The following is a 24,576-nucleotide window of genomic DNA, read 5'->3' as shown; positions in this document are numbered from 1 at the left end:
GCAAATAACCCACGACTCTATGCTGAAGTCACCAAACTATGGCCCATGGGCCAAACCTGACCTGTTGCCTGTTATTTATTTATTTATTTTTGGTCTGATCTGTATAGAATAGACTTTACATTTTGAAATCATTAAAAAGACATCAAAATATTGTATGGCATGTGAAAGTTACATGAAATTCAAATTTGTGTTCCTAGTTTTACTGGAACACAGCCATGCCCAGGTATTCACATACTGTCAATGGCTGCCTTTGTATTACACAACAGCAGAGTTGAGCAAGAGAGACAGTTATGGCCTACAAAGCCTAAAATATTTACTATCTCTGTCCCTTTACAGAACAAATTTGCCAACCCCCATCTCAGAGCTCAGGTTTCACAAGTGCTCTGGTAACTTTTTCAGAAATAAAAGATAAAGCCTGAATGTGTAACTACAAAACAGTCACATTTATTACTGTTTGCTGTAGTTTTCAAAGCTTGTGCACCTGACATGCATAAAAAATGCAAAAGTGAGCCCAGACTGGTTGTAAAATGTTTCTTGTTTGTCATTTCTCCCTTTGCAGTTTCCCTACTGGGCATGCACACGCAGCAGAGGAAGAACAACGATTAGTCACCGCGCTAGATTTAAAAGCATTTAATGACATAGCATATATTTAACAGATAGGGCAAAAGTTGAGAGGTACAGGTCGTACGACTGAGCACCAGGCCTGAGCGACCACCTCCCTGTTCAGGCCCAGCCTCTGGAGTTCATTCCTATCAATGTCATTTTGATTGTGCAGTAAGATGAAAATTTGTCATTACAATAGTTACAGTGACAGAGAAATGCACACTATGTATCAAATAGCAAGGAAATGAAGCAAATTATAACACAGTGTGGCAACGCACGAGCAAGTAACCATTAGAGTAACATTACTTTGTCCAGTAAATGCTTCAGTTCCACCACTTGTACACTTACCAATGATTTAAAGGGTTTATTATACATCTAGTTTTATTATACTTTGTACTAGAATTATCTCAAACATACAATATAATGTATTTCAGCAAAAAAAAAAAAAATTGAAATTACAGATTATTTAAAACAGTATCAGTTTTCTATTCCTTCTTGTATACTGACATTCTTAACTGTCATAGCAGTTGATGCAGAAAAGCCGCATGTCGTGTGTTAGTAAGTGATGCCAGATACAAATGGTTTGGTCTGTAGAATTAATGTGGAGCTGCACTGTGGCTGCAGCAAGATCATAATATGCGATCTGTTCAATAAAGGTTAGCCCCATCTCGGGCACTTCTAAGAGTCAAGACTCAGGGTAACCACCAGAAGTAAATGGAGAGAGAATGGTGTCAGGATATTGGTACATTTTGTCTCTGGTGAGCACAGGAAATATTAAGCACCGCTGCCTTGCATACCAACAGCACTGGAGGCGGGTTATTTCCAACACAGCCTCACAAAATTGAGGAACAGTTTAAATACTGAGATCTAATCTAAATAATTTCATTAAAAAAAAAAATCTGGCCTTCCCTCTGCACCTCAAACTTTTGTAACTTGGAGATAAAGTGTTTAGGTGTGTTTCCCCCACCCCCCAGAAATGCTCTATAAATTAAAAAAAAAAAAAAATCAACCACATTGAGGAACATTAGGCACAGAGAGTAATGTGTTGGTTCTGAGCTTGCATGCTGGAATTTCACTGAAAAGGTAAGAGAAGGGCAGGAGGTGAAGGAAAGGAGTTCATTTCTTTTTGCCAAAAAGGCTGAACCGCTTCTCTTTGTCTTTCTCTTTGTCCTTTTCCCGCTTGCCAGGACTGGACTCGCTGGTGATGGTGACGACGCTGGTGGGGAGGGTCTGCGCTCGGCTGGATGCTGGCGTGCTCTGGGTGCTGGCAGACACCTCGTGTTTATCAGAGGAGATGGCGGAAGAGATAGCCTGGATCCATGTGTTCATTTCCTCCTGAACAGAGGAAGGGACACAGGTGAGACTAACTAAGTGGAGTAGGCATGAGGGGTCCTGGCTCCAAGGCTTGGGAATGGCACATCTGGCCAACTGAGGGGTAAGCAGAGTCACTTCTGGGCACTGTCCCCAAATGCACCTCTGCCTTATCAGTACAGGAGAGGGAACCTGGTCCAGCTTCTCATGAGAATTCAGTTCTACTCATCACCCTAGTATGTGGCCCTACAAACTTGTAAGAGCTGGAAGACCGGTCTCAATCTGTGAGGTGGTCAGATCCCACCCTAGAAGGTGCTTTTTCACATTTAAGGCATTATAGGTGTTGTTTTTCCATCAATGGACCCTCTCTTTCCTTGAGGTGAGGTACACACCCATTAAACAGCTGGCTGCGGGCGGAAGGTGCAGCGGGGGTCCCATCATGATCCACAACCAGTCCTGGGACCACCTCACTGTGCCTCATCCCTGAGAGGGGACAGGCAAAGATTCCCTCCAGCGACTTCAAAGGGATCCTGCCTCGGCAAAGGGACAGCGAGATCATATTCACTGCCTTCTAGAGACAGAACCAAACACCTTCTAGTGTTGGTGACTGGAGCCCAGTGATAGAAACCATCACTGATCATCATTTACATGAAGAACATTCTGAATAACGCCCATCATCACACAAACACTTGCAAACTCCTAAGTACTGGAGAGAAATAACATTTAGAAACTCACATCGTCTTTGGCTTGGAAGAGGTACTCATTGCCATCGTTTAGTCTGTAATTTCAAGGAAGAAAGTTAGTCACCACTTAACTACAGAGAAATAAAAATCCCCCAACTCCCATATGCCACACAGGACAGAAGCAGACCACAGGAGTCACAACAGAAGCGTCAACCTACATATGTCACCACCAAGCCTGGGGACCCACCCAGGCCCAGCAACGGACCCCTGGAGATTAAGAAGCCATATAATCGTGCCAATGATACACACAGGGAGCCTGTGCTTCAATCCAATGGAAGGATTTTAAAAAGCCCCAAACACAACATTTGGCTTTATTGTGGCAAAAATCACTTGTGAATGCCTGATCACTTACTGGTCTGAGTTCAGGAGAAAGTTTTTGAACACAATGAGCCCTTTTGAAATTCTGCTACTGAGCTTGTATCCCCTACATTCACATGTTCCAGAGTTTCAGAACAGGCAAACAGAAAATGTCTCTTCAACTTTTCTTCTACTGTACGTCTCAGAATTAAGAAGCCCTATTAGCGTGACACTGGGAGGTCCCCAGGCTTGGAGGGATCACAGGTTTACTCTGTGGCTGCGGAGAGGAAGAGGGTACTGTTGTGTAGCAGAGGGTAGAGGCCGCTCGCTAATATCCCAGCTCTCTGAAGCTACATGAAGGGAGTACAAAGGGGAAAGCACCCAAGGAGCCAAGCTGCCGGTGCATTGTCCTACAAAATGTAAAGTGTTCCAGGACCCAAAGAGCCTGCCTGCATTGCGCAGCAGCAGAGCTTAATAAATCAAACCATTTGACACTCTCTCCTCTGCAGCCCTTGGCCTAGTCCAACTGGCACGAAATATACACATAAATGAAGACCAAACCTTTTCAGATCCCAAAGCAACAGCACAAATCAGTAAGCAAGCATCCTAACCGCTAAAATGTTTACTTTTTACATTTTTAAAAGATAAAATAATTTTTCTGCCTACTTCCAAGTGTGAGGAGAAATTCTGAGCTTAGCTCCACTCTGTAGGGACGTACGTGTATCCTACAGGGTAGAGACATTTGGAACTAGATGGTTCTGAGGCAGCTGGAGCATCTGCTGGGAGACTCAGGGGAGAACAGGGTCCCAGGCCCCACCCAAACATTTCCTGTTTGTCTCCATCCAGCTCCAGGATGACTCACTTGTCCCATCTCCAGATAACTCATGAGCAAAGAATAGCATCTCCTGGGTCGGGATAAGCTGAAAAGATGGGGAAACTATTTTTCAAAGCCTCCCTTAAACTGTGAAATGTGACTAGCTCTCTTTAAGTCTTAGGGAACAGTCAGTGCCTGGTTATAAAATCAAAAGCTCCATATCCTTCAATGCTCAGATGTACTGTTAACCACAGGGAAGCTGGTGGCTGGCCACCGTTGCCAAATAATTCAGCCTAACCGAGACACGTGCCAAACTGGTTTTTCACTTTATTGGGGATTTAAAATGGCAGAAGAGAGAACCAACTAATCACAGTAGCTGTCTAAGAAAACCAACCCCCCAGAGTGGAAGTAAATGCAAATCCACTCTGGCAGCCATGAAGCATGGCAACTCTCACCTTAGCTTGAATACGTGTTTCTTCTTTTTGTAATCAAGGGCCACTTCGCAGACAGCTTCTTTCAAACTCACAGGGACCTCGCTGTGGTAGGGAATTCCAGAAGCAGCAGTCTTTGCATCTTTGTAGAAACCCATTTCTTGGTTATTTATGACACAATAAACATTGTGCCAGGACCTGAGCAGTTTAAAAAAAAAAGGGCACGGGGAGATAAAGGCTCTACCACATTTCCCTTGAAGAACTAAACATTTCATTAACATGAAAATGATCCTCACACAACACAGTGTGACCCCACCCAACCCTCAACCTTCCTTATTTCAAGCCCTTCCTAAATTCTGCTAACACTAAACTACAGAAAAAATTCCTACATGGAGAGTTCGGGGACAGGGCACAGGGGAAGTGTTTGAGGGCTATGTCTTCTCTTTTACTTTGGAGAAAAGCAAGTTACCCTCTTGTACTCTGAGCTCACTTTGATTGGTGTTTAGTACTCTTTGCTGTAGCGCCCTCTTATGGTCATGGGCTGAAGGCCATGCTCTTTGTCTGAAACATGCCTGTCCTCCAGCAGCAGCTCCTCCAGCTGCGGGTTCATTACTTATGTGACTTGGCAACTTGAGAGAAAGACAGACCCAGAGCCACCAGCACTTACAGTACCTTTGGGTGAATTAAAGTGGCTTTTCCCCTATGGTATGGCAAACTGTCCTAATGTACTAATTTTAACAGAACGTCGGCCTGTATTACACCAGCATGTATTAATATATAAATCCCTATGTTGTCCTCAATGTGAATGGCAGTTCTCAGATGTTCTGATCCCCTCACACAGCAAACAAACTGCACAATAGGAAATGGTGGTCCCAGGTGGTTGGGTTTACTAGTTAAGCACATACACTTTGCAGTTTCATATTCCAGCTTTGCCATTTACTAGGTTTCCACAGAAAGTAAGCTTTGTTAACTGCTCAGAGCCTCTGCTCCCCATCTGTTAAATAAAAAAATTGGGGCTGTTGAGAGACAGTGAATATATAGAAAGGCTGATACGGAGATCAGGGCAGGGGAAATGGTTAATGGCTTTTTACAAAAAACCCACAAGGAGTCCTAAATGAAATAACTCACTTAAGGTAAAGAAGACTCTTCACTATCAATCTAGCAAATTCCTTCTCCAGATGAACTACTAAAGCCCCTTCTAGCTACTCCTATCCAAACTCAACTCTTCTCTCAGTGAATAACCAGCATTCTACTCCTGCTTTCCAGCATCAGCCCAAGAAGAATGCAATGTCCAGGAAGCTACCAAAGGAATAAAACTACATGAGCACATACTTCTCTTCCAATTCAAGAATGGCCCGCCTTATCCCTTCGCATGCTGACTTCCCATCTTACTGTGGCAGCCTCTGCTGCTGTTACCTGCTTGAGGCTTTCTTATTGTGGGCCTCCCACTCGTGTTTCCGATTGAGGAAGCCTTCCATCTGGGCCAAAGGCATCTCCTGGGTTCTGGCTGGTAAGGTGGCGGCACTCTGGGCTGGGAGGGCAGTCTTGGCTTTGCGATCAGAGGTCGGGGAGGGGATGGGGCTGGACTCTTTAGAGCTCGTCCTTTGTTCTGTAGCGCCATTGACCATTTCGCTTGTGTCCACCGTTTCTGCCATCTAGGGACAGCGGAGAGGCCATTCAGCTAATTCCGTGAGCCATGGGGGTGACCACATACGCTCTACCTGACTCGCACATGTGGCTGTGTATAAATGCCTGGCACAGATCGAGGCAGTACAGTAAAACCATTGCACACCCACAAAGCCAGCTGGACACCAAGGACATTAGAAGGTGGGAATGGATTAATACCCGCCCATTTACAGGGAAATGAGAAAAGCGAAATGCCAGTATGAGTTTTACTGCACTCTATTCCTCTGATCAATAAATATAACTCAGATCATCTCCTCTTATGGTTACTTTAAAACAAAAAGACAACAGTAACAATCACACATATTAAATATGAAAGAGAGTGGACGTTATACAGCAGCCACCTTACAACCAAGGATGCCACCAGAAGGGCTGGAAGTTTAAGCGAAAGGGCATTCACAAACAGACCGATAGACAACTCTATCAAAGCTACATGGCATTCCCCCAGAGTAAGACAAGGAAAGACCTTGGTTCCTGAAAATGCTCTCTGGCTCTCCTCCCCCTCCCCTCAACACATTGTCATAAACACATGCAGAAATTAGGATGACAATCATGCATTTCACATCTACCATCCCAGTTAGACTTTGGAACTTAAGAGCTGGAAGGAAATGAGGCAAGTCAACAAACATCAATTTGACCACATCTGCCGAAGTTGTATCGTGAGTGGGTTGTAGTTTGTGTTAAAGGAGCTGGAAAAGCCAATCACAGTCACTCAACACCACACAGCTATTTACCCCCAAACAAAGACAGAACCAGGGCCTTCCCCATCACGGGTTGGTTGATCACGGTGCCTTGCTGCACTGAGACGAGAAAGCCCAGAGACAGCCAGGCTTCCAGCGGCTCTGACCCTTCAGGCTGGAGACGTCTTCGGGAGCGTTCCTTCCCAAGCTCATTTAAATTGTAACCCTCATGGCTTTTCGGCTTTTGAAATGTAGTAGGGTCTTGATTCATTATCGTTTTCAGCCTGTGTACCATCAACTGCGTACCATTAACTGTAGCAGCCCCTGGCTGATACACCCAGGGTGTGTGATTAGCGAGTTACTAAAGCTGGGTGTGGCTGACACTTTAGTGGATTACAGACAACCTGCACCCCTTGTACACAGACAAACATGAAGAAGTCAATGGCACGCTCATTAGATACGTCGCCCACCACTGCTGCCCAGGACCAAAGTGACACCAAATTAGCAGTAACAACCTTGACAGGATAAACTGTAGACTGGCCACCACCATGTGAACACCTGGATCTATAAACTCTTGGGAACTGGATCTCTCACTTATTAGGTCTTATCTTGATGGCTGGGCCCAATGCTTGATTTTGAACAAAACTAATTTTGGGGGGAAAAGGGCTAAAAAAAGCTCTGGAAGGAGGGAGAATCACAAGTTTAAGTTATGTCTATGCAAACTATCATAATTAGCATCAGGGCTGAGGGAAGACTACAAACTATGTAGTTTAAGGGTGGTTTTGATTGGAACCCTTTACAACCTCATGGCCATGTGGAAAATGGATTATTAGGAAAAAAAGACTTGTGGGGGTGTGTGTGCGCACGAGTGCTGCATGGTGATCACCCAGGCCTTGCAAGTGACAAACTGCAGACATGTGCTTATGAGCAACAGACTATTGAAACCATTCTCTCTCTTTTCACTTTTAAAGGAGAGTTGCAGGAGGGGAAATAGCCAAAAAACAAAACCCTGAGTCAAAATAATGTGAGTGGACTTTAAAGGTGACAAATCTTCTCTAGTGTGAGATTTCAGGAGACTTCTGGTGAGGAGGAAGTATGAGTTTGGTCTGGAAGGCCTGAGCCAGGTGTGAGTCCAGAGAGACATGGGGTTAGTATGTAGAGAAACCAGGTTAAAAAAAAATTTAGTGCTGCAGGTTTGACTTGAAAGCTGCTAGTGACAGCAATGACCTGGGTAGAGAGATGTTTCCTTGAAAACAGCTAAAATTTATCATACTTGGTCAGACTGCAAGGTAGATGAAGGCCAGGGAAGCCTCTTCTGAGGATAATTCTGCAGCAAAAATTTTTTCTTTAGAGTTAGAAGGAAAGAGAAAACCCCAAACCAGTATGCAGAGATCATTAATGTTTATGCAAATGAATCACTAACCAAGAAAACAAGGAAAATAAAAGGAACAAAATGAATTTTAATGGACATGTGCTTTAAGCATGCCAACAGACAACACACCACTAGAGACACACATCAAAAGCAATCACAGTGCTATGATCAAATGATGGGTACATGTGAACACATCCCCTGCAACCCCACCCCCCATGTTGCTTCTCTTTAGCGATTAGTCCAGAGTGCTTTAGTGGCTGGGCACACCCGAGATACTTAAATCAGGAGGTGAACATAAATGCAATGTGACAACTAGTAGCACAGAAAACACCTGATTGGTTTTCAAAGTGCATGAAGCAATGCTATTTTCAAGTTCATTGAGTCTCTGCGTCATCACTCAAAACGATAAAAATACTTTTTCTTCTTCTAATACAATCCAATTGTAATTAAAATTTTGTTACGACAAGCTACATTTAAAAATCTAGATAAAAATAGGCATGATAGTAAACGCTAAAAACATCATAGCACTCCTTTCTTGTGTGCTTATGTGGTTCCTTTTTTGGAGGGTCTTCCAGATACAAAAAGTGTCAAATTGGGTATCAGTCTTGATGATACAAAATTTAAACACACACATATATATATGAAAACATCACATATATACATATAGATCAATGAAACACAAAATGTAATTTGGAGCCAGAAACACACATTAGAGCTCCCTAATGACCAAAGACAAAGCAGAAGTTTTTTTTTCTAAAATGTATTTTGATGTGTTTTAAGGCAGAGACCCAATAATGATGCATACTACCCCCAGAACATAAGAAGCTTGGCATCTATCTATATACCCATCTACAGTCAGAAGTAGATAGATATGTACATAGAGATAAGGAAAAACAAACAAGATGCTATATGACGTTATCCTGACAAAAGAAAAAAAAAAGACATGCATCATGAAATAAAAAGACAAATCAGACTTAACTCATGGAGAACACATATCAAAACAGGTTTCTGATTCCACTAACACATCTAAATATGGCAAAAGAGCAAGTGAATGTCTCACAAGGTGTTGATGTATAATATGGATTTGGTTTTGTTTTTATCGGTACAAGGAAACCATCTCTGTCACCAGCTTTTATTTCTAAGGAAAAGGATTTTTGTGAAAACGTTTTCAATTCCTGCTGGTGGCCTGATAGATACCATCCTAAAAGCTTCCTTTATCAGAGAATTCCACAAAAAGTCTTGAGAAAATGAACAATGAATCAGAAGATTAATCCAAGATGTACAGTGGAGTTTGTCTACAGAGACACTGACATGACTTCTGAAGCCAGGGGGCATGTGAGCACTCCCAGGCACGGTCCACCAAGTGCAACGTTCAAGTAATCAGGATGAACCACAATGGCTTCTGTTCCATTTGTTTGAAAAATTAAAACAGTTTGACACCCTGAAGTCATCGGCTGAATGGAGAGGCATGGAAGTCTGTGAGGCAAGCTTCTAAAACATGCTGAGAACTGATGTCACCTGCTGCGTCCCACGTGCTAGCAGCACTGACAGGGAGCGAGACAGAGGTGGCAGCAGCAGTCAGCGGGCACTTTACTCCTGAGGCTGGCTGCAACATCTGTGTAAGGAAGCCTACAGTTTTCAATTCAGATCTTGGCAGAAAAAAAAGAGAGGAACTGGTTTGTAAAAAGTAATAAATGACCCAAAAGTTCTCAAAATGTTTGAGATTGTGTGCCTAAAATTAAAATAGCTTCCAGAATATATCTGACTCCCTTTTTTTGTCATCTTCAATAAATAAATGCATCTTTCATGGAATGTTACACAGCTGACTTTAGGTTTTAATCTTATTATAGAATGTCTCCCTCCTCATACACCAGTCTTCCTAGTTAATAGTCAACTACTATAGGTTAATAACATCTGTAAAGGGGGCTACATATAGCACAGTACTGTGCCCTGTTAGAATAACTGAATGTGTCATACCTGTTAGATTCTAGTTTTCTTCTTCATTATGCTGTAATCTCATTTAATTTCATTTCAATTACTCATGTAAGGGTTTCGCTGTAAAATCTTAATAAAGTAAAAGCTCACAATAAATAAACAAAAAGTAAGTATGCTGCTTTAAGGCAACTGGGCATCCATCAGTTAAGAGACTCAAACATGAATTAAATGCAAACAAATATGAAACCAAGGAAGGCTTATGAATTAAGTAAAAATTTTAACATTTTGGGTGAAGTGGAAGCCAAAAAGTCAAAACCCAGAGGATTTGGAAAGGGTGATTCTTGACAAATGGTAGTGAACTTCACAGTCCAGACCATGGCTGGTCACTGGCTGTCCGTCTGCTATTAAAGTTTTTGTAGTTTTGGTAGGTTTGAGAGCGGTAACTAACCCGTGGAGATCCCTGTTCAGCCGGCAAACCGTTTTGGGAAACTTGTTCTCCTTTTGAAGTATCCCTGTTAGGGAAGGGGGGTAAAGGAGGAGGAAGGGAAAGGAAGAAGAGGAGAGAGAGGAAACAGTAAGAGAGGGTGGGAGAACATCATCACTCACTTTTATTACGTGCAACCCTTTCACATAATGTAACTCTTTTTAAATCTGAAACTTCCAAGTGTTTTAAATAGACTCTAGATAGGAAAATATGACTACAGGAATGCCCTATGCCCCGCCCCACCAAATAAAGGCAGCATTAGAGGTTGCCATGGAGCTCTTACCATAGCAAAATAATAAGCCCTTTGGAAGTAGAGAATAATTGCTGCCCTCTGTGTGAAGTTACTTAGAACTCTCAAAAAAAGCATCACCACAAAATCACTGGCCTAAAATCTGGGCAGTTCACTCCATGCATTTAATCACATGGAAGTTCTGAGCACCCTGTGTGTGTGCACACAGGATGAGAAAGGGCACTGTCTACATTCTACTTCTGCCACCTACACACCTACATGACTGTGGACAAATCAGTGTCCTCCAAGGTTATTTAGGGATAACTGTACAGACTTTAAACAGTCTATGGAAGCAATCAGTAGGCAGGGCATGTAGTTAGGCCTAGCAATGCAAGGCTTCAGAAAGACGCCCCATAAACCTCATTGGCCACTGAGGCTAAGGGCCCAGCCTCTGGAGCTGCTGGGACTCACCACTGCTGCTGGGACTCGGCTTCCTCTGAAACCTTCGTGCTCGGCTCGGGAGAAGGCGGCCGCCTCTTCCTCTCCTCTTCCTCTTGCTGTCTGCGCACTTCCAGTAACTCCAACTAAGAGAAAATAGAGTGATGTCTGGTAGAGTCCCAAACTCTGCCTCTTTTCAGAAAAAGGTTCAAGGAACCCAGGAAGTCCTCCTGTCTAGTTTGCTAAACTGGACCACACTGGACAAGAAGAAGCTCTAACATCCTGAGCCAAATGGAATTAGGTTCACAGGAACTGCAGCTACAACCTAAAACTACAGGAAATAGTCTATTCCATGGGCTGGCAAAATTCCTGTGAGTTGTTTGTAGGACCCCTGGGGAGCTTGGGTTTAATTTCTAAATTAACTATGCAACTCTCAACTCTGCTGAGGAGGAAAGTACCTGAGCCTGAGGGTTCATGCTGGACTCCCCAGGAGAGCTCAGACAAACACCAGGGACAGAGCTGCAATAATTCTCAAGGAAGCCGCTTGTGCTGTGGTGGGGATCTGTGTTCAGCCAAAACCCAAACAACACATTAAAAAGCCACAGAATAGTCTAACTGAAACAAAGCCATTTCATGAGTCATATGGATGTACCAGAAGTACTCTGTTTTAACACAAATGTATGCAGGTACATTTTAAATGCCCAGAACTGAAAATCACAAACACCATTTTTGTACACTGCAAAGGATCAGCTTTCTACCAGGAATGCAAGTCTTGGGAGAGGAAACACCAGTGCACAAATCCTATTCTAAGGCCTTTATGTTGACAGAAGAGAGGATCAGGAATGGGGACTTAACAACAGCCTAGGATTAAGCTTCTATTTGATGGGAATTCTAATTCTGAAATTCTAAAGAAAATTTTGAGGCCATGCCCCCTTTAGAAGGAGGCATGGAGCCATGGAGCTCTTACCATAGCAAGAGCTCTGTGTGAACAAAGCTTTTATGAGATAGGGGAGAATGAAAGATTCGAAGAAAAAAGCAAACACCACCAATCAACCCCCAGGCAGGAAGCTATTATAAGGGATCATAAATCCAGGTGCCCAGGATGTGACTGAGGAGGTAACAGTCCTGACCCTCTTCCTAGGTCCTGCTCCACAGTAGCCACTCATTTTAAGATCTTCGCTACTTGAAAAAAAACAAAAAACCAAAAAAAAAGCAATCGTGTGAATTCCCTGGTCTAAGAGGCAAGCAGGAAGAAAAGGCTGCCCATGGCACCAAAAGGCAAAGGGCCCAGCGGCCACTTACTGTAGTCAGCCTTTCCAGGGCAGAGAACCTCTCATCCCAGGTTGCTGCAGACTTTTCAAATGCCTCGTGGCGCTTGATGAGCTTCTCCACCTCGTCCACACTCTGGCCTATCTCTCGGCTGGATAGGTACGGCTCCTGTCCAAGCAGCCAGGCCTCGGCCACACTGGCGTCTCTTGAGAACTGATGGACCTCCAGAACTGCACAGGGTACCATGAGTTAGTACACGTTGACCAGGAGGTGACGGGGCAGTCATATGGCCTTACCTCTTGGCACTGCTGCCCTCTGGTGATGGCCACCTGCATAACCAGTCTATTGTCTACTCCAAATTAGCCCTGTCCAATGTAAATGTAATGTGAGCCACACATGCAACTTTGACTTTTACAGTAGCCACATTAAAAAGAGTAAAAATAAATAGGTGAAATTAACTTTAATAGTGTATTTCACATAATATGTATAAAATTATTACAACATGTAATCAATATGAAAAAACTATTGAGATCTGTTACAATCTTTTTTCTTCTAAATCTAAATCTGATATGCATTTTACGGCACACATTCACTGCACATCTCAATTTGAGACATTTCAAGTTCTCAAGAGCCACACAGGGGACAGCGGCTATCATACTGCCCAGCGCAGGTCTACAGTGAACGCTCTGTTCACTCGGCCCCAATTCATGAGCTAAGCCTTCAGAGACCTGCAGGAATTCACAATCTACACCCAGCCAGACGGGCAGGCATTCTTAACTCGCCCTCTTTTGGGCGATAGTTGTGTGTTTTATTTTGGGGGGTTTAGAGGGAGGGAAGGAGATGGGAACACTACAGATGGTGGGGACCAAGGCTTTCGCTCTGTTTCATTCTTTCTTCCACCTGTGAGGAAATGGAACACTAGTTCCACCATAGTGATGAGAAGGTAGATTAGAATCAGGCTTTGTGCTATAGTTAACATTGATTTTCACTGCATTTCATGCAGCAAAGCCTGGGGTCATTGAGGTAAAAAATGGACTGTGGGCAGCGTTGGTGTCCCAAGGAGCTGGCTAGCTATCTTGGTAGTCCCCAACATGACTACATGAAGAAGATGCCACCTCTGCACTAGGGACTTGTTGGCTTTTCAAGGCAGGGACTGTGCATGTCATCACTGTGTCCCTGGTGTACAAGCTGGTGCCCGGTTCAGTGTGTAATGTGGGTTTTGCTGAGCTGAATGAAACTGCCCCACAATTCTCAAAACATACAGACCAAATCCTCCTGCAAAGAATGGTCAAAAAGTGGAATTTCTGAGGGCTCTGGGCCCAACAGAGTGTGCTGTCAAACCTCTCAGAAAAGGCCCTTGCATTTGGTTTCTAGTAAACACCCATAACATGCATAGATGGAGTTAGAACATAAGGACAGAGTCCAGAACTCCAACACAGAATGGCAAAGCATGGTAAGCAATGCTAGAATTGTGCTGTTAGTGCTCATACCAATTATGAAATGCTATTCCCAATACTGTACATTATAAACCCTGTATGAGCTCACATATTCCCTTATGAGAATTAAAAATAGAATCTAATCCACAGGGTCACTTTGGGGAATAAATACAGAAATACATTAAAAAACCACTTAGAACAATGCCTCGTTCACAGCAAAATTTTAATAGACATTAGTTTTTATTATGTTACCAACATTCCACTAAGACCACCAAATATAAGACTTAATGAGACCAACTTTCCACCTTGACTGTGAAGTAAGAATTCCTGAAGACAAACAGGGGAGAGGGCTTCTATCTGTATTCTCCCAGGGAGGTGCCAAATTGTCATCCCTCTGTCATCCCTAAAGAACATCCAAATCCCACCTATGACACTGAGATCAATCAAGGGGTGAAAGATGACTATGCCATAGGAAGCTTCTTAAAAATAATATTTACCATGAAATGGTGAAACGGGGCACTAAAAAGGCATCTAAAACTCAAACAATCTTTAAATGATAACATTAATGAATTAAGGCAAGAAAATAAACGTGCATGCTTTCCATGGATACCCAAAAGAGCAGAAAGATAAAAGTACATCCTTACTCAGTCTTAACCATTCCCATCGGTCTTCCCACTTGTCGATCATTTCTTTCCTCTTTTCCGTCAACTGCAGTAATTTTTCCTTGATCTGTATGAAAAAGAGGATCCCCGGGACATCTTAATGGAATGCACCACATCCTCTCGATGGGGTCATTTTATACTAGAAAAATACATTTTCTGCAAAGACCGGCTGGGAGATATCTAAGGACTGCTCAGTCTGTCTGAGGACTGGGAGAGGAAAGAAAAGCATAGCACTGCTCCTTCCAGAAGGGGCTGGAGGAAGGCGCAAAAGCCCTGCCAAAGCTGTTTTGTCGTGAGGAGGCTCCCTGCAGCAAACACGTTCAGGAGAGGGACAGCAAGACGGACAAAGCCCTGACCTCTTGGAGAGGATGCCCATTCCCATGCAGGGGGCCACACACGCAACTAATAATTTACCTCTTTATTACCACCATTCTAACCAGAATCACCAACCATGCACTCAACAGCAAACTGATCTAGGGCATAGTCAATGGACACTGGCATCACCTAGAAAGAGTATTGATTGGGGAGGACGGGGAGTCCATTTTGTAGCCCTCAAAAACTGTCTTTTGTGTCATAGATTTACCAGCCTGGGCCTAGAGTCTTGCATAATTGTATTATTCTAGACGCACAGGAAAGGAGTTTTAAAACATATGTGTATGTGTATAAGAATGTAAACACATTATCTCTGACACACACATACATATAAAACAAAGTCATTTTACACCTTGACACCAGCTGCAGCTCCAAAGCAAAGCAGCAACCTACCTCCTCAGATGCATAGTGTTTTCTCGCCAACAGGGATTTCCCAAGTTCAATGCAGGTTGTGAAACTGTCATTACGTGCATCAATTTCAGCTTTGATGCCTTGATGATTATTCATTAAGAGTTCAACAGATGATACATCCCTAAAATTAGACAAACGATGCCTCTGTTAGGAGATCAAGCTTTTCAAAAAATGTGTAGGTTTTAAAACACACAATTAATTTGAAAGAAACGGATGGTCTTTCAGGTCTGAATCACTCCCTGAGCTTAGGTTCAGCCACTGGAGCCAAAGCACAGTGACAGCACAGTTCAGCACCAGCCAGGCAACCTAACTTTAGAATATGGCTGCTTTTGTTTTTGTGTGTGTGCCTGAATGATTCAAAATGGTTGCCAGGTGGGTGCCAGAAAAAGCAATGGTTTCTGTTCAAACTTTTACTTTGAAATGCAAGTCAGAAAGACTCTCTTCTAGAAAGTAGAGAAGCAGCAAGAGGTGCCCCAATCGCACCTTGATGAGTTACTGTCAAAGATTCAGGATGTGCATATCAAAGAGCAGCCAATATGGTCTCCTTATTCAGACACAAAAAGATACAGAGGATGGGAACTAGCCTAGAGAGCAGTGAACAGCATGGATCAAAACCTACTGATCCTGATCCAGGAAATACAACTGCTTCAAAAATACACATATCATAAAAAATCCCTTTTATTGCGGCATAGTTTCTCAATTACAGTGGGGGCTGGAGCTGGCAGAGGGGTGAACTGGAGGTTAAATATGTACCTGTGTGTTCCTCTATTAACTTCTCTTCACTAATTTGCATGAAAGGAAGCCAAAGATATAGGACAAACATTAAATAATAACCCAAGGACACCATATTAAAGCAGATGTTGAGGATGACACCTTTAGTAATGTGCATGGAAAGGGATAGAGTGGTTTTTAATCCAAAAAGCAGGCACAGAAAAATAACTCAGAAAAGTCATCTCACTGCAAAGACGGGGCAGTTAGTCATGTCCAAGGTACGTGGCTGCTTGAAGCCCAAGGTCCTACTTCAAGCACAGATGCAAGGGGGCCTGAGTGACTGTGGGACAAGGGAGCCAGGAGTAGGGAGAATGGGACAGGCTTTGATAATCCCAGGCTCCCCCATTCCCTGGTGATGGTGTGCACGAGGCAAGCAGTGGGCACCCGCACTCCAAGCACCTCCCCACCCCCGCTCTGGCCTTGAAGCTCTCAGGCAGGAACTGCTTTCAAGGCTCCTGCTTCTCTCTGGAAGACTCCTATGGTTTTAACCAAGGGCGAATGAGCCCAATTTCCTTTGGGCTGAAAGTGTTACCTTGGCTTCTCCTGGGCCTCGATCTGCCGGATGACATCCTCCATCCAGAGCATGAGGTCGCGCACCATGCTGAAGAAGCGGAACTTGTCCCCCGTGTCCACCAGCCGCACCCTGCGGCTCTCACAGGCATCCAAGAGGGACTTCCAGGCTTCCAGAACCTCGTTCTCACGCTTCTGGATGTCGTCGGCCTTGTCACCCGCATAGGCCGCCTGGAGGCGGGCTGCATCCTCCTGCAGCTGCCTCACCTGTGAAGCCATGTGGGGGATGAGCCAGGTCAGCCCATGGCGGCCTTCCCACCATCACCCCAACCCCTCTTCTGTTCTGCTCACACACTAAAGGGAGCACAGAGTCAAAACATGGCCCATGCCCCTTAAGGAGCCCTCAGTTTCACTGGGGAGATCGAAGTCACAAAAACCCAAGTTTTCTATAAATCTGTTCAACTACATTATTAAGTTCTTTATGAATGATAAAACAAATGAAATGCTACAGGAAGACAGGCAGGGGAGTTTAGTCAGGGAAAGTCCCCTGGAGGCAGCCTGGGATTATCTGAGTGGGACATATTCAGATATAGTCCAAAAAATAAATACCTAATCTGCTATCTCAGGGTAAAGATAAATGTTTTTATGATGAATGGGAAACTGCCATGAAGAGCACATTTTGAAAATGACTTCCCATTGCTATGTGAATACAATGTATGTATCGCCTGTAAGAGTTCTCACCGTGGGACATTTACACTCAAAAAGTATAAAAACGTGGCATCCTAGGTGGTTAAAATAACTAATTAATGTTAAAGAAGGTGAATCTTGAAATAGCCAAATTTCAATAAAAACCTTGCAAAACTAAAAATATACATTGAGAATTGTGATTTGGTAAATGGAGCCAATGATACACTTCTACTTACATCTACATATTTTGGTTGAGTTATCTTTTTCAGCTATGACAGTCATAAAAAAAAAGAAAGAAAAGAAAAAAACCAACAAACCAGCACAGAAACTGGCATGAAGAAAAAATTCAGAAAGCAGGAAATGCAAATGGGTCTCAAACATGAAAAGATGCTTCATGGAGATACTGTAATGTGTCATCTATTAGTTGGCAAAAATCCAAGTGTGATGATATATTTGTCAGTGAGCTCATTCTCTGTAGACAGGAGTGTAACAGACTACAGCTCCTACAGAAGGTAAATGGGCAGTACCCATAAAAATTATAAATGCGGTACTTTCTGATTTTATGATCCTACTTTGGGGAACTGATCCTACATATACATTCTTGCATTATTTAGGAAATGAAATAGGCATAGATTATTTACTGCAGCAGTGTCTGTAAAAGCAAAAGACTGAAAATAAAGTGACCATCAGTGAAGGACTGGTTAAATTAATGATGGTGCATCCAGCAGGAAACTCCTGCGCAGCCATGAAAAAGAATGAGGAAGGGCTTCTGTGTAGTCACATGAAAAGCACACCAAGATGACAACTAAGTGGAATAAACAGTGCAGACAACATGCATAATATTTTTCCTCTGTAAAGACAAAAATAAGATTACACTCTTACCTTTTTTTGGGGAGCGGTATATGTCTTTAAAACTGAAGCTAATAACTGCAGCTAATTTTATAGTTAAATTTTCTCCTCTTACACGTCTTATATAAAGTATGTAACATTAGTAGTGCCATACTTGTGTACAATGTCTAATTAAAGGCATACACATATAGGGGAATGGACACACAATCATCATGTACTGATAAAACTGCGTGATCAAAGAAGTCCGCAGACAACTGTCCTGGATTATGAGAGCTTTTAGACGTCTATGAGAGTACAATATGGAGAAATGCTAAGTGGGGTAAAAGGGGGTGGGGACGGACAGCAGTAGGGCTTGTGGGAGGTGGATTACTGACCCCTGATTGCACAGAAGCACTTTAGGTGATAACAGGTTAAAAAAAAAAAAAAAAAAAAAAAAAGCAGTTTCTGCAAAAGATGCAAAGAAGAACCAACAGGCTTTGGTTTCCAGTGTGATTTGATTTCCATATCCTAAAGGATTTTTGGAAATATTCTTTGATTATGGCTCAGGTTTAACTCAAATTACAATGAGCAAATTCCTAGGAAATTATTTGAAAACCTAATTTTCCTACACAATGAACCACATTTTTCAAAACACCTGTTTCCATATCTCTGGCTGTTTTCAATTTGCTCACAATAAAATGTAAGGTACAAGAGGACAGCAAAAGTGAAAATTTCCACAAATATGAACTACTGCTTTGCATAACCACTCAAGACCTCCATCAGTGCTATGTGTCATTCCCACAGCTCCCGTGCAAAATGGAGACAGTGGCAGGTCAAGTTGGCATAAAAGGAAACAACCAAAGAGGAAGCACCACGTGCTCCTGGGAGCCTGCACCATGAGCCTTCCCTTCTGCTCTGTTATTCTGTGAAAAGAAACCCAGATCAGGTCAATACCTGCAGTAGGACACACATCCTTTTCACTGCTATAAACATCATAGCCCAGTGGGTATGGTGAGGTGCAGACTATCAGACTCGAGGGACTAGATTCCCACCCTGGATGTTCCAAGACCCTCCTTGGGCTTCCTCATCTCCAAGTCTGATGAGGCGAAGGGATTTAATGAAAAAATGAGAGAGCAACTCAACTGTCTCTCAAGCGTCCTGCAGTTCTAAAAGTAAATGATTTTAGAGGTGCAGAGGAAAGACCTGTGTTGTTAAGGTGTTTTCTAATCCTATCTCTAGGTATCCCATGTTTCCCTAAACTTTTGTTATATAATAATAATTAGAAAACATTTCTAGAGATCTCACTATGTCATATGTTTTGCACCTCAATCCTTAAACTATTAGGGAACCAAAGCTTAGAGAGGTAAATTAAACTTGCTGTCATAGTGACAGGAATTAAGAATTAAGGGGAAGGAAGTGAGAGAGAACAACTATCAAGGTAGTCCCTTCACAGAACAAATCCCAAAGTTTACCAAAGCTATTTAGAGGCTGAGGCACTAGACTGGGTCAGCCCAAGGCCATATCTGGGTGGCCTGTTTCTGTAAATAAAGATTTATTGGAACACAGCTACGCTCATTCATCTTCTGTCTATGGCTGCTTTATGCTACAATGACGGAGGGCAGAGCTGCAACAGAGAGTATGTATCTCATAAAGCTGAAAATACTTACTATTTGGCTTTTAACAGAAAAAGCTGAGATAATTTAGATACTCAATATACTCCTAACAACAAGAACCCTTAACATAATCAGAGATAACAATCTTTAATAAAATTGGCTTCTTCTCTAGGGCCATGAAACTTAGAAGAAAAAAAATACAATTTGTTTTTCAACTAAAAGGCGTAAGACTAAACAAGAAACTGTGCAGAAATCAGAAAGGAAACTAGAGTGATTACACTCGATTCTGTTATATTGTTACTACTTTGTCAAACATCTTTTAAACAAAGTCTTAGTGCCAGTCATTTTATACTGGGGCGAGGCATGATAAAATGTCAGAATCCTGTTTTTTCTTTTTCCAGACATATAACTTAGAACCTGGTTGATGAAAAATAGTAAGGTATTATTTTGGAAATTGTTCTGGATAGATATGCTAACATAATAAAAACACTTGCTGAGGCCTATAACTTGCAAACGTCTGTGTATGCATCTGGTTTATTTATTTTAATCATGGGGGCACTCATCTAATGTTCACAAATGTGGCAAACATAGACCTTTATGGACTGATAAGTTCTCCCAAATGGAGCACTACTACGAAGTGGGTACATGTATGTGCTTAATTGGGGCAATTCTTTTGAAGAGCCAAGGAACAGGGAGATACTTACAGATGCCCAAAGATGTTCTATGGAGAAAAAGCCTCCCAGCACCCCTGGGTGGCTGCCCTACCCACCTGTGTGCCCAGAGCCTGGATGTCATGCTCAAATGTAGTGTGCATTCTCTGTAACGTCTCCACTGTGTTCTGATCTCTCCCAAGCTCCTCAGGGAGTTTCTTGTGTTTGTCCTGTATACGCCCAAAGATCTCCTTGGCATCATGATAAAACTTGTGCAGTTCATAGGAAGCGGCAAGAATCTGTGTTCTTGTGTCAATGAGCTCCAGGAGGTCGGCCCAGGCTTCATTGAGGCCGTCCTTCCATTCAGCGATGGTGGCGGCATCTGAATGTCCAGAGTTGATGAGCTCATCTGCCATGTGATTGACCGTGTCCACGCGCTCCTGCCCAATGTTCCCGGTGTCTCGGGCAAACTCCCGGAATCGTTCTTGTAACATCTGGAACAGGGATGGGTAAGGAAATCAGGGAGCCCACTGTGAACTCTGTATTTCTTGATCACATGAATATCCTTTGGAAAGAAACTGCCTCTAAGCAAGATGTAGCCAATAATACTCATGACTTAAGAACAAAAGATCTTAGCTCGAGAACCTCTTAGCAACTGTGTTTCCTTCTTGCTTACTGCAGCAGAGTGAGGCACTATCTCCATCTCCTTTTACTACCGGAGGAAGGGGTGCACAGAGAGGTTAGCCAACCTAAATGCAAGTCACCTGCTTATAAAAGAAACACCACCTTAAAACTAAACCCCAAGACCTCTGAATGGAGTCCAGGGCATCTTATCTGCTCACAGATAAGGAATGCAAATGGCCTTCCACACCATCGCTTACTGCACAACCAACTCATGCACTGCCTCAAGTACTTGCCGTGACATGCTCATAGTCCTGTCCCAGTTCATGGGACCCTGCGACCACCTCCCTCTCAGCGATCCACTGCTCCAGGTCGTCCACCTCCCGGTTGAGCTGGAATAACCTGTGTCTCTCATCCAGCTTGCCTCTTCTCTCTTCAGCAAGGTCTTTCAGACCAGCGTACAGTTTATCCACTTTGGACTGCCGCATGCTAATGCGCTCACTGAAAAAGAAAAGCAGCAATGGGGAGAAAAAGGATCTTAAATGTCAATTTTCTTCAGGGGAAAAACAAATGAGGTAGAGATAATGGGAGAGCATATTACATCATATTTCTCAAAGGAAACTCTGGTTCACCCACTTAGCATGAAAAATAAAACTCTGAGGCCACAATTTGAAGTCATGAAGAGCCAATATGTAAACAAAAGGGCCAATGTGTAAACTAAATTCGCCTACCCCTACTATTACACTAGGGATGGGTAGTGCCTCACTCTACTGCAGTGAATAGTGGGGGTAGGCGAATTTAGCGGGGAAAGGGGGAAATTCTCTGTGCACCTCTGGCTCTGCAAATCAGGATTTCCTTTGATGTTAAAAGTTAATGCAAAATCTTCCCAGTCAGGAAGGTGGCAAAAGAAAAAAGTTAATGCAAAATCCAGAGTGGTCTTGCATTCTCTAGTACCATGCTGCCAGAGGGACAAATGACACAGCCAGTGTGGCACGCACGGCCCTCTACCTTCTCTGGGCTGAGTGCCCATCCTTGTTAGGAGGGCTGGACCAGCTGCTCCATCTCATGAGTCCCAGGTGCGCAGTCAGGAGACTGAATCCCCCTCCCTCCAACTTCTCCCCAGAGTGATGGTCTACAAACCAGAATATCAGAGACAAGGACATGTTGGTGCCTATCCCTGGAGACTAGGAAGGCCACTTTCCTGGGAATCCTGATCATGAACATCTTAAGAACCTCCTACACCAACAGAGCCACTGACCTCATCTCCCCTAACCTGCCCTGGTTAAATGCACAAGGCCAATTCCTTTCCAAGTCATAAAAGGCATTTACACAAAAGGCCTAAAACGACTGCTTTGGAAGTTAATACAGGGGCCTGATGAGTACCACACACTCACCTTTTTTTCCTCAAAGATGTTCTAATCACTTGGTATCTAAGAGTTAGGAGGTGTTATCCCTTTGTTCTTCCTGGGAGCCCCTTCATTTTACAGGTCCATGCGTTCTTGTCTAATGCTCCTCTTAAAACTAGTAATTACTTTCCTAAACTGGATGACTTTTTCAACCCAAGGGTAACTGCTATGACTATCTGTATTCACCATGCAAGTCAACCTGTACTTCTGATCATTTTTATTTTTTTGAGACAAGGTCTCACTCTGTCACCCAGGCTGGAGTGCAGCAGTGTGATCATGGTTCACTGTGGCCTCAAACTCCTGGACTCAAACCACCCTCCCAACCTCAGCCTCCTGAGTAGCTGAGTAGTACAGACATGTGCCACCACACCCAGCTGATTTTCGTATTTTTTGTAGAGATGAGGTTTCGCCACGTTGCCGAGATTGGCCTTTGGCCCCCTGGGCTCAAGCAATCCTCCCACCTTGGCTTGGTAAAGTGCTGGGATTACAAGTGTAAGCCACTTTACGTTGACTGCCCAGCCTAGTCAACCTGTACTTTTGACTCATGACACCAATATTCTTTCAGGAGAGCCTTGGCCAACAGGAGATATTTAAACCACATGAGCAATTTCCTAATATAACAGTTCACCCATCATAATCATGATAGGATGTTTTAAATGATGGGTCTGTTTTAAAAATGCTTCTCAAAGATTTACCTTACCAGCAAGTCATGATGAATGCTGACATTTTCTTTTGGTGGGGGTTAGCAAGAGACCCTCACTGAGAGGAATCGAGAGCCAGGTCTCACACTCATGAAGCAGCACTCACCTTTCAGGATGGCTGTCGGCCACCAGGGCCCGGCTGGTCTTGGAGAGCTGATGCACGGTCTCTGCATAGTCCTCCACAGCTTGTTCTAAGATCTGGTGCTTCTTCAACATGGAGACAGCACTCTGCTCATCCTGCAAAGACAGCAGAACATCACAACCATAGCTGTCCCCTCTGGCCCTACACCACCTTAAGGCGCGACAGACCAGCTGCTCAGCAGGGTAGGAGGAAGGATCAATAGAAAGAAAAACTCCAGAGGTGCAGTACGGACAGTGGAACACATAAGTATTCCAAGAGCTTCCATATGGAATGGACCACAGAAGCCTGTGCAGAAGATAAACACAAGGAGAACACAGAACGAGCAGGGCCCCTCTCAGAGAAAAGCTTGGGCAGACCAAGTGTGCCTGGTTCGCTGGAATTCCTCAAGGTCCATCAGGTATGTAAATGACAGCATTCCTGGAACCTTGCAATACTTTTGAATTGTCTCCAAGCCATCCTGTATTTTGTAAAGTTTAGGGAACCTATAAATAGACAGCAGGAAGGACTTTGGCATATTTCAAAGATGAAAGGATGAACCTGTTCTTAACGGCACACTAGTATTCAGCTAAGAAAATACTGCACCAAAGGGAAACCAGCAGCTGGATTTCAGAAACCTTCATGCCCTTAACACTCAAAGGCTACAAGTGAAGTTTTTATAAAGACAGAGCCGCCAGCAGAAAGTAAGCTCAGGGTTTGAATCTGAGGGTCTCCTGGGACAGGGATGCTTCCCGCCTCCTCTCACCTTGGCCTTCTCCTCTGACATCATGTACAGCTCCTGCTCGCTCATCCAGGCTTCGGCTTCAGCAGCGTCAAAGTAGTACTGCTGGGCCCTGTGCGCCTCCTCCAGCCGCCTGTGGCGTTTCTCTGTCTCCTCAATGAGGAGACCCCACAGCTGCTTCAGGTCGGCAAGCCTCTGTCTGATGGCCTCAGCGTTGAGGCTGCTGCTGTCAGTGACGATGTTTTGGCTCCTCTCAAAGATGTCGTCAATGCGAGGCTGGTGCCCCTGGATTTCTTTCTGGAGGGTCTGGAGGGAGCGGAAAATACACACAAAGGCTTGCTAAATGGCAACCGTCTGCTGCTTATGTCAAGCTGTTAGGGCCAAAAAGAAATCGCAAGGCTTCAAAGCTCTCTGCCATTCTCAGTCTCGTAATTTACAGCAATTATTTATCAGACAGAACTAGCACGAGCAGAAAGGCTTACCTGATTTTTCTTTATTAACAGCTGCACAGTCTGGAGGTTGTGGCCATGATCCGTGGAAGTTGCCAAAGGCATCCTCTCACCAACCCACAACTGGGAAGAATTGTAAATAAGTGGTCAGATCCACTCAGAGGAACAAATATATGACACAAACAAGAGCAGTGAGGGGCAGTGAGGGACAGCAAGGGTGAGCTTCAGAGAGTGCTCAGCCCCTTCGGGAGGGCTGTCTGGGGAAGCACGCCCTTGTTCTCCGAGACAGGGCTAGGGAGAGTCTTTCCAA

At 43.7% G+C, this 24,576-nt stretch overlaps 1 protein-coding gene across 4 annotated transcripts in view; it reads right to left on the bottom strand.

Moving 5' to 3' along the window:
• Positions 1–615: 615 nt before the first annotated feature.
• The window catches only part of SPTBN1 (spectrin beta, non-erythrocytic 1), a 214,132-nt gene continuing 190,171 nt past the window's right edge, over positions 616–24,576 (bottom strand). For 2 of the 4 annotated variants that reach the window (XM_030827598.1, XM_030827599.1), the window contains exons 22-36: positions 24,300–24,389; positions 23,842–24,123; positions 23,064–23,194; positions 21,147–21,351; positions 20,349–20,723; positions 16,474–16,718; positions 15,153–15,291; positions 14,370–14,454; positions 12,323–12,519; positions 11,054–11,166; positions 10,318–10,381; positions 5,616–5,854; positions 4,224–4,397; positions 2,650–2,692; positions 1,545–1,938 (exon numbers count right to left, since the gene is read on the bottom strand). In XM_030827598.1, the coding sequence (XP_030683458.1) occupies positions 1,720–1,938; positions 2,650–2,692; positions 4,224–4,397; positions 5,616–5,854; positions 10,318–10,381; positions 11,054–11,166; positions 12,323–12,519; positions 14,370–14,454; positions 15,153–15,291; positions 16,474–16,718; positions 20,349–20,723; positions 21,147–21,351; positions 23,064–23,194; positions 23,842–24,123; positions 24,300–24,389 (2,601 nt within the window). In that variant the 3' untranslated portion in view covers positions 1,545–1,719. Of the gene's footprint in view, positions 1,939–2,649; positions 2,693–4,223; positions 4,398–5,615; positions 5,855–8,002; positions 10,382–11,053; positions 11,167–12,322; positions 12,520–14,369; positions 14,455–15,152; positions 15,292–16,473; positions 16,719–20,348; positions 20,724–21,146; positions 21,352–23,063; positions 23,195–23,841; positions 24,124–24,299; positions 24,390–24,576 lie in introns of those variants that run through there. The other 2 variants (XM_030827597.1, XM_030827600.1) reach the window with 2 other exon arrangements.

Source organism: Nomascus leucogenys, chromosome 14 (genome assembly GCF_006542625.1).
Source record: "Nomascus leucogenys isolate Asia chromosome 14, Asia_NLE_v1, whole genome shotgun sequence".
Classification (NCBI taxonomy): domain Eukaryota; kingdom Metazoa; phylum Chordata; class Mammalia; order Primates; family Hylobatidae; genus Nomascus; species Nomascus leucogenys.
The sequence above is the reverse complement of the archived record's forward strand: the minus strand, read 5'-3'. Positions and strand labels throughout refer to the sequence as shown.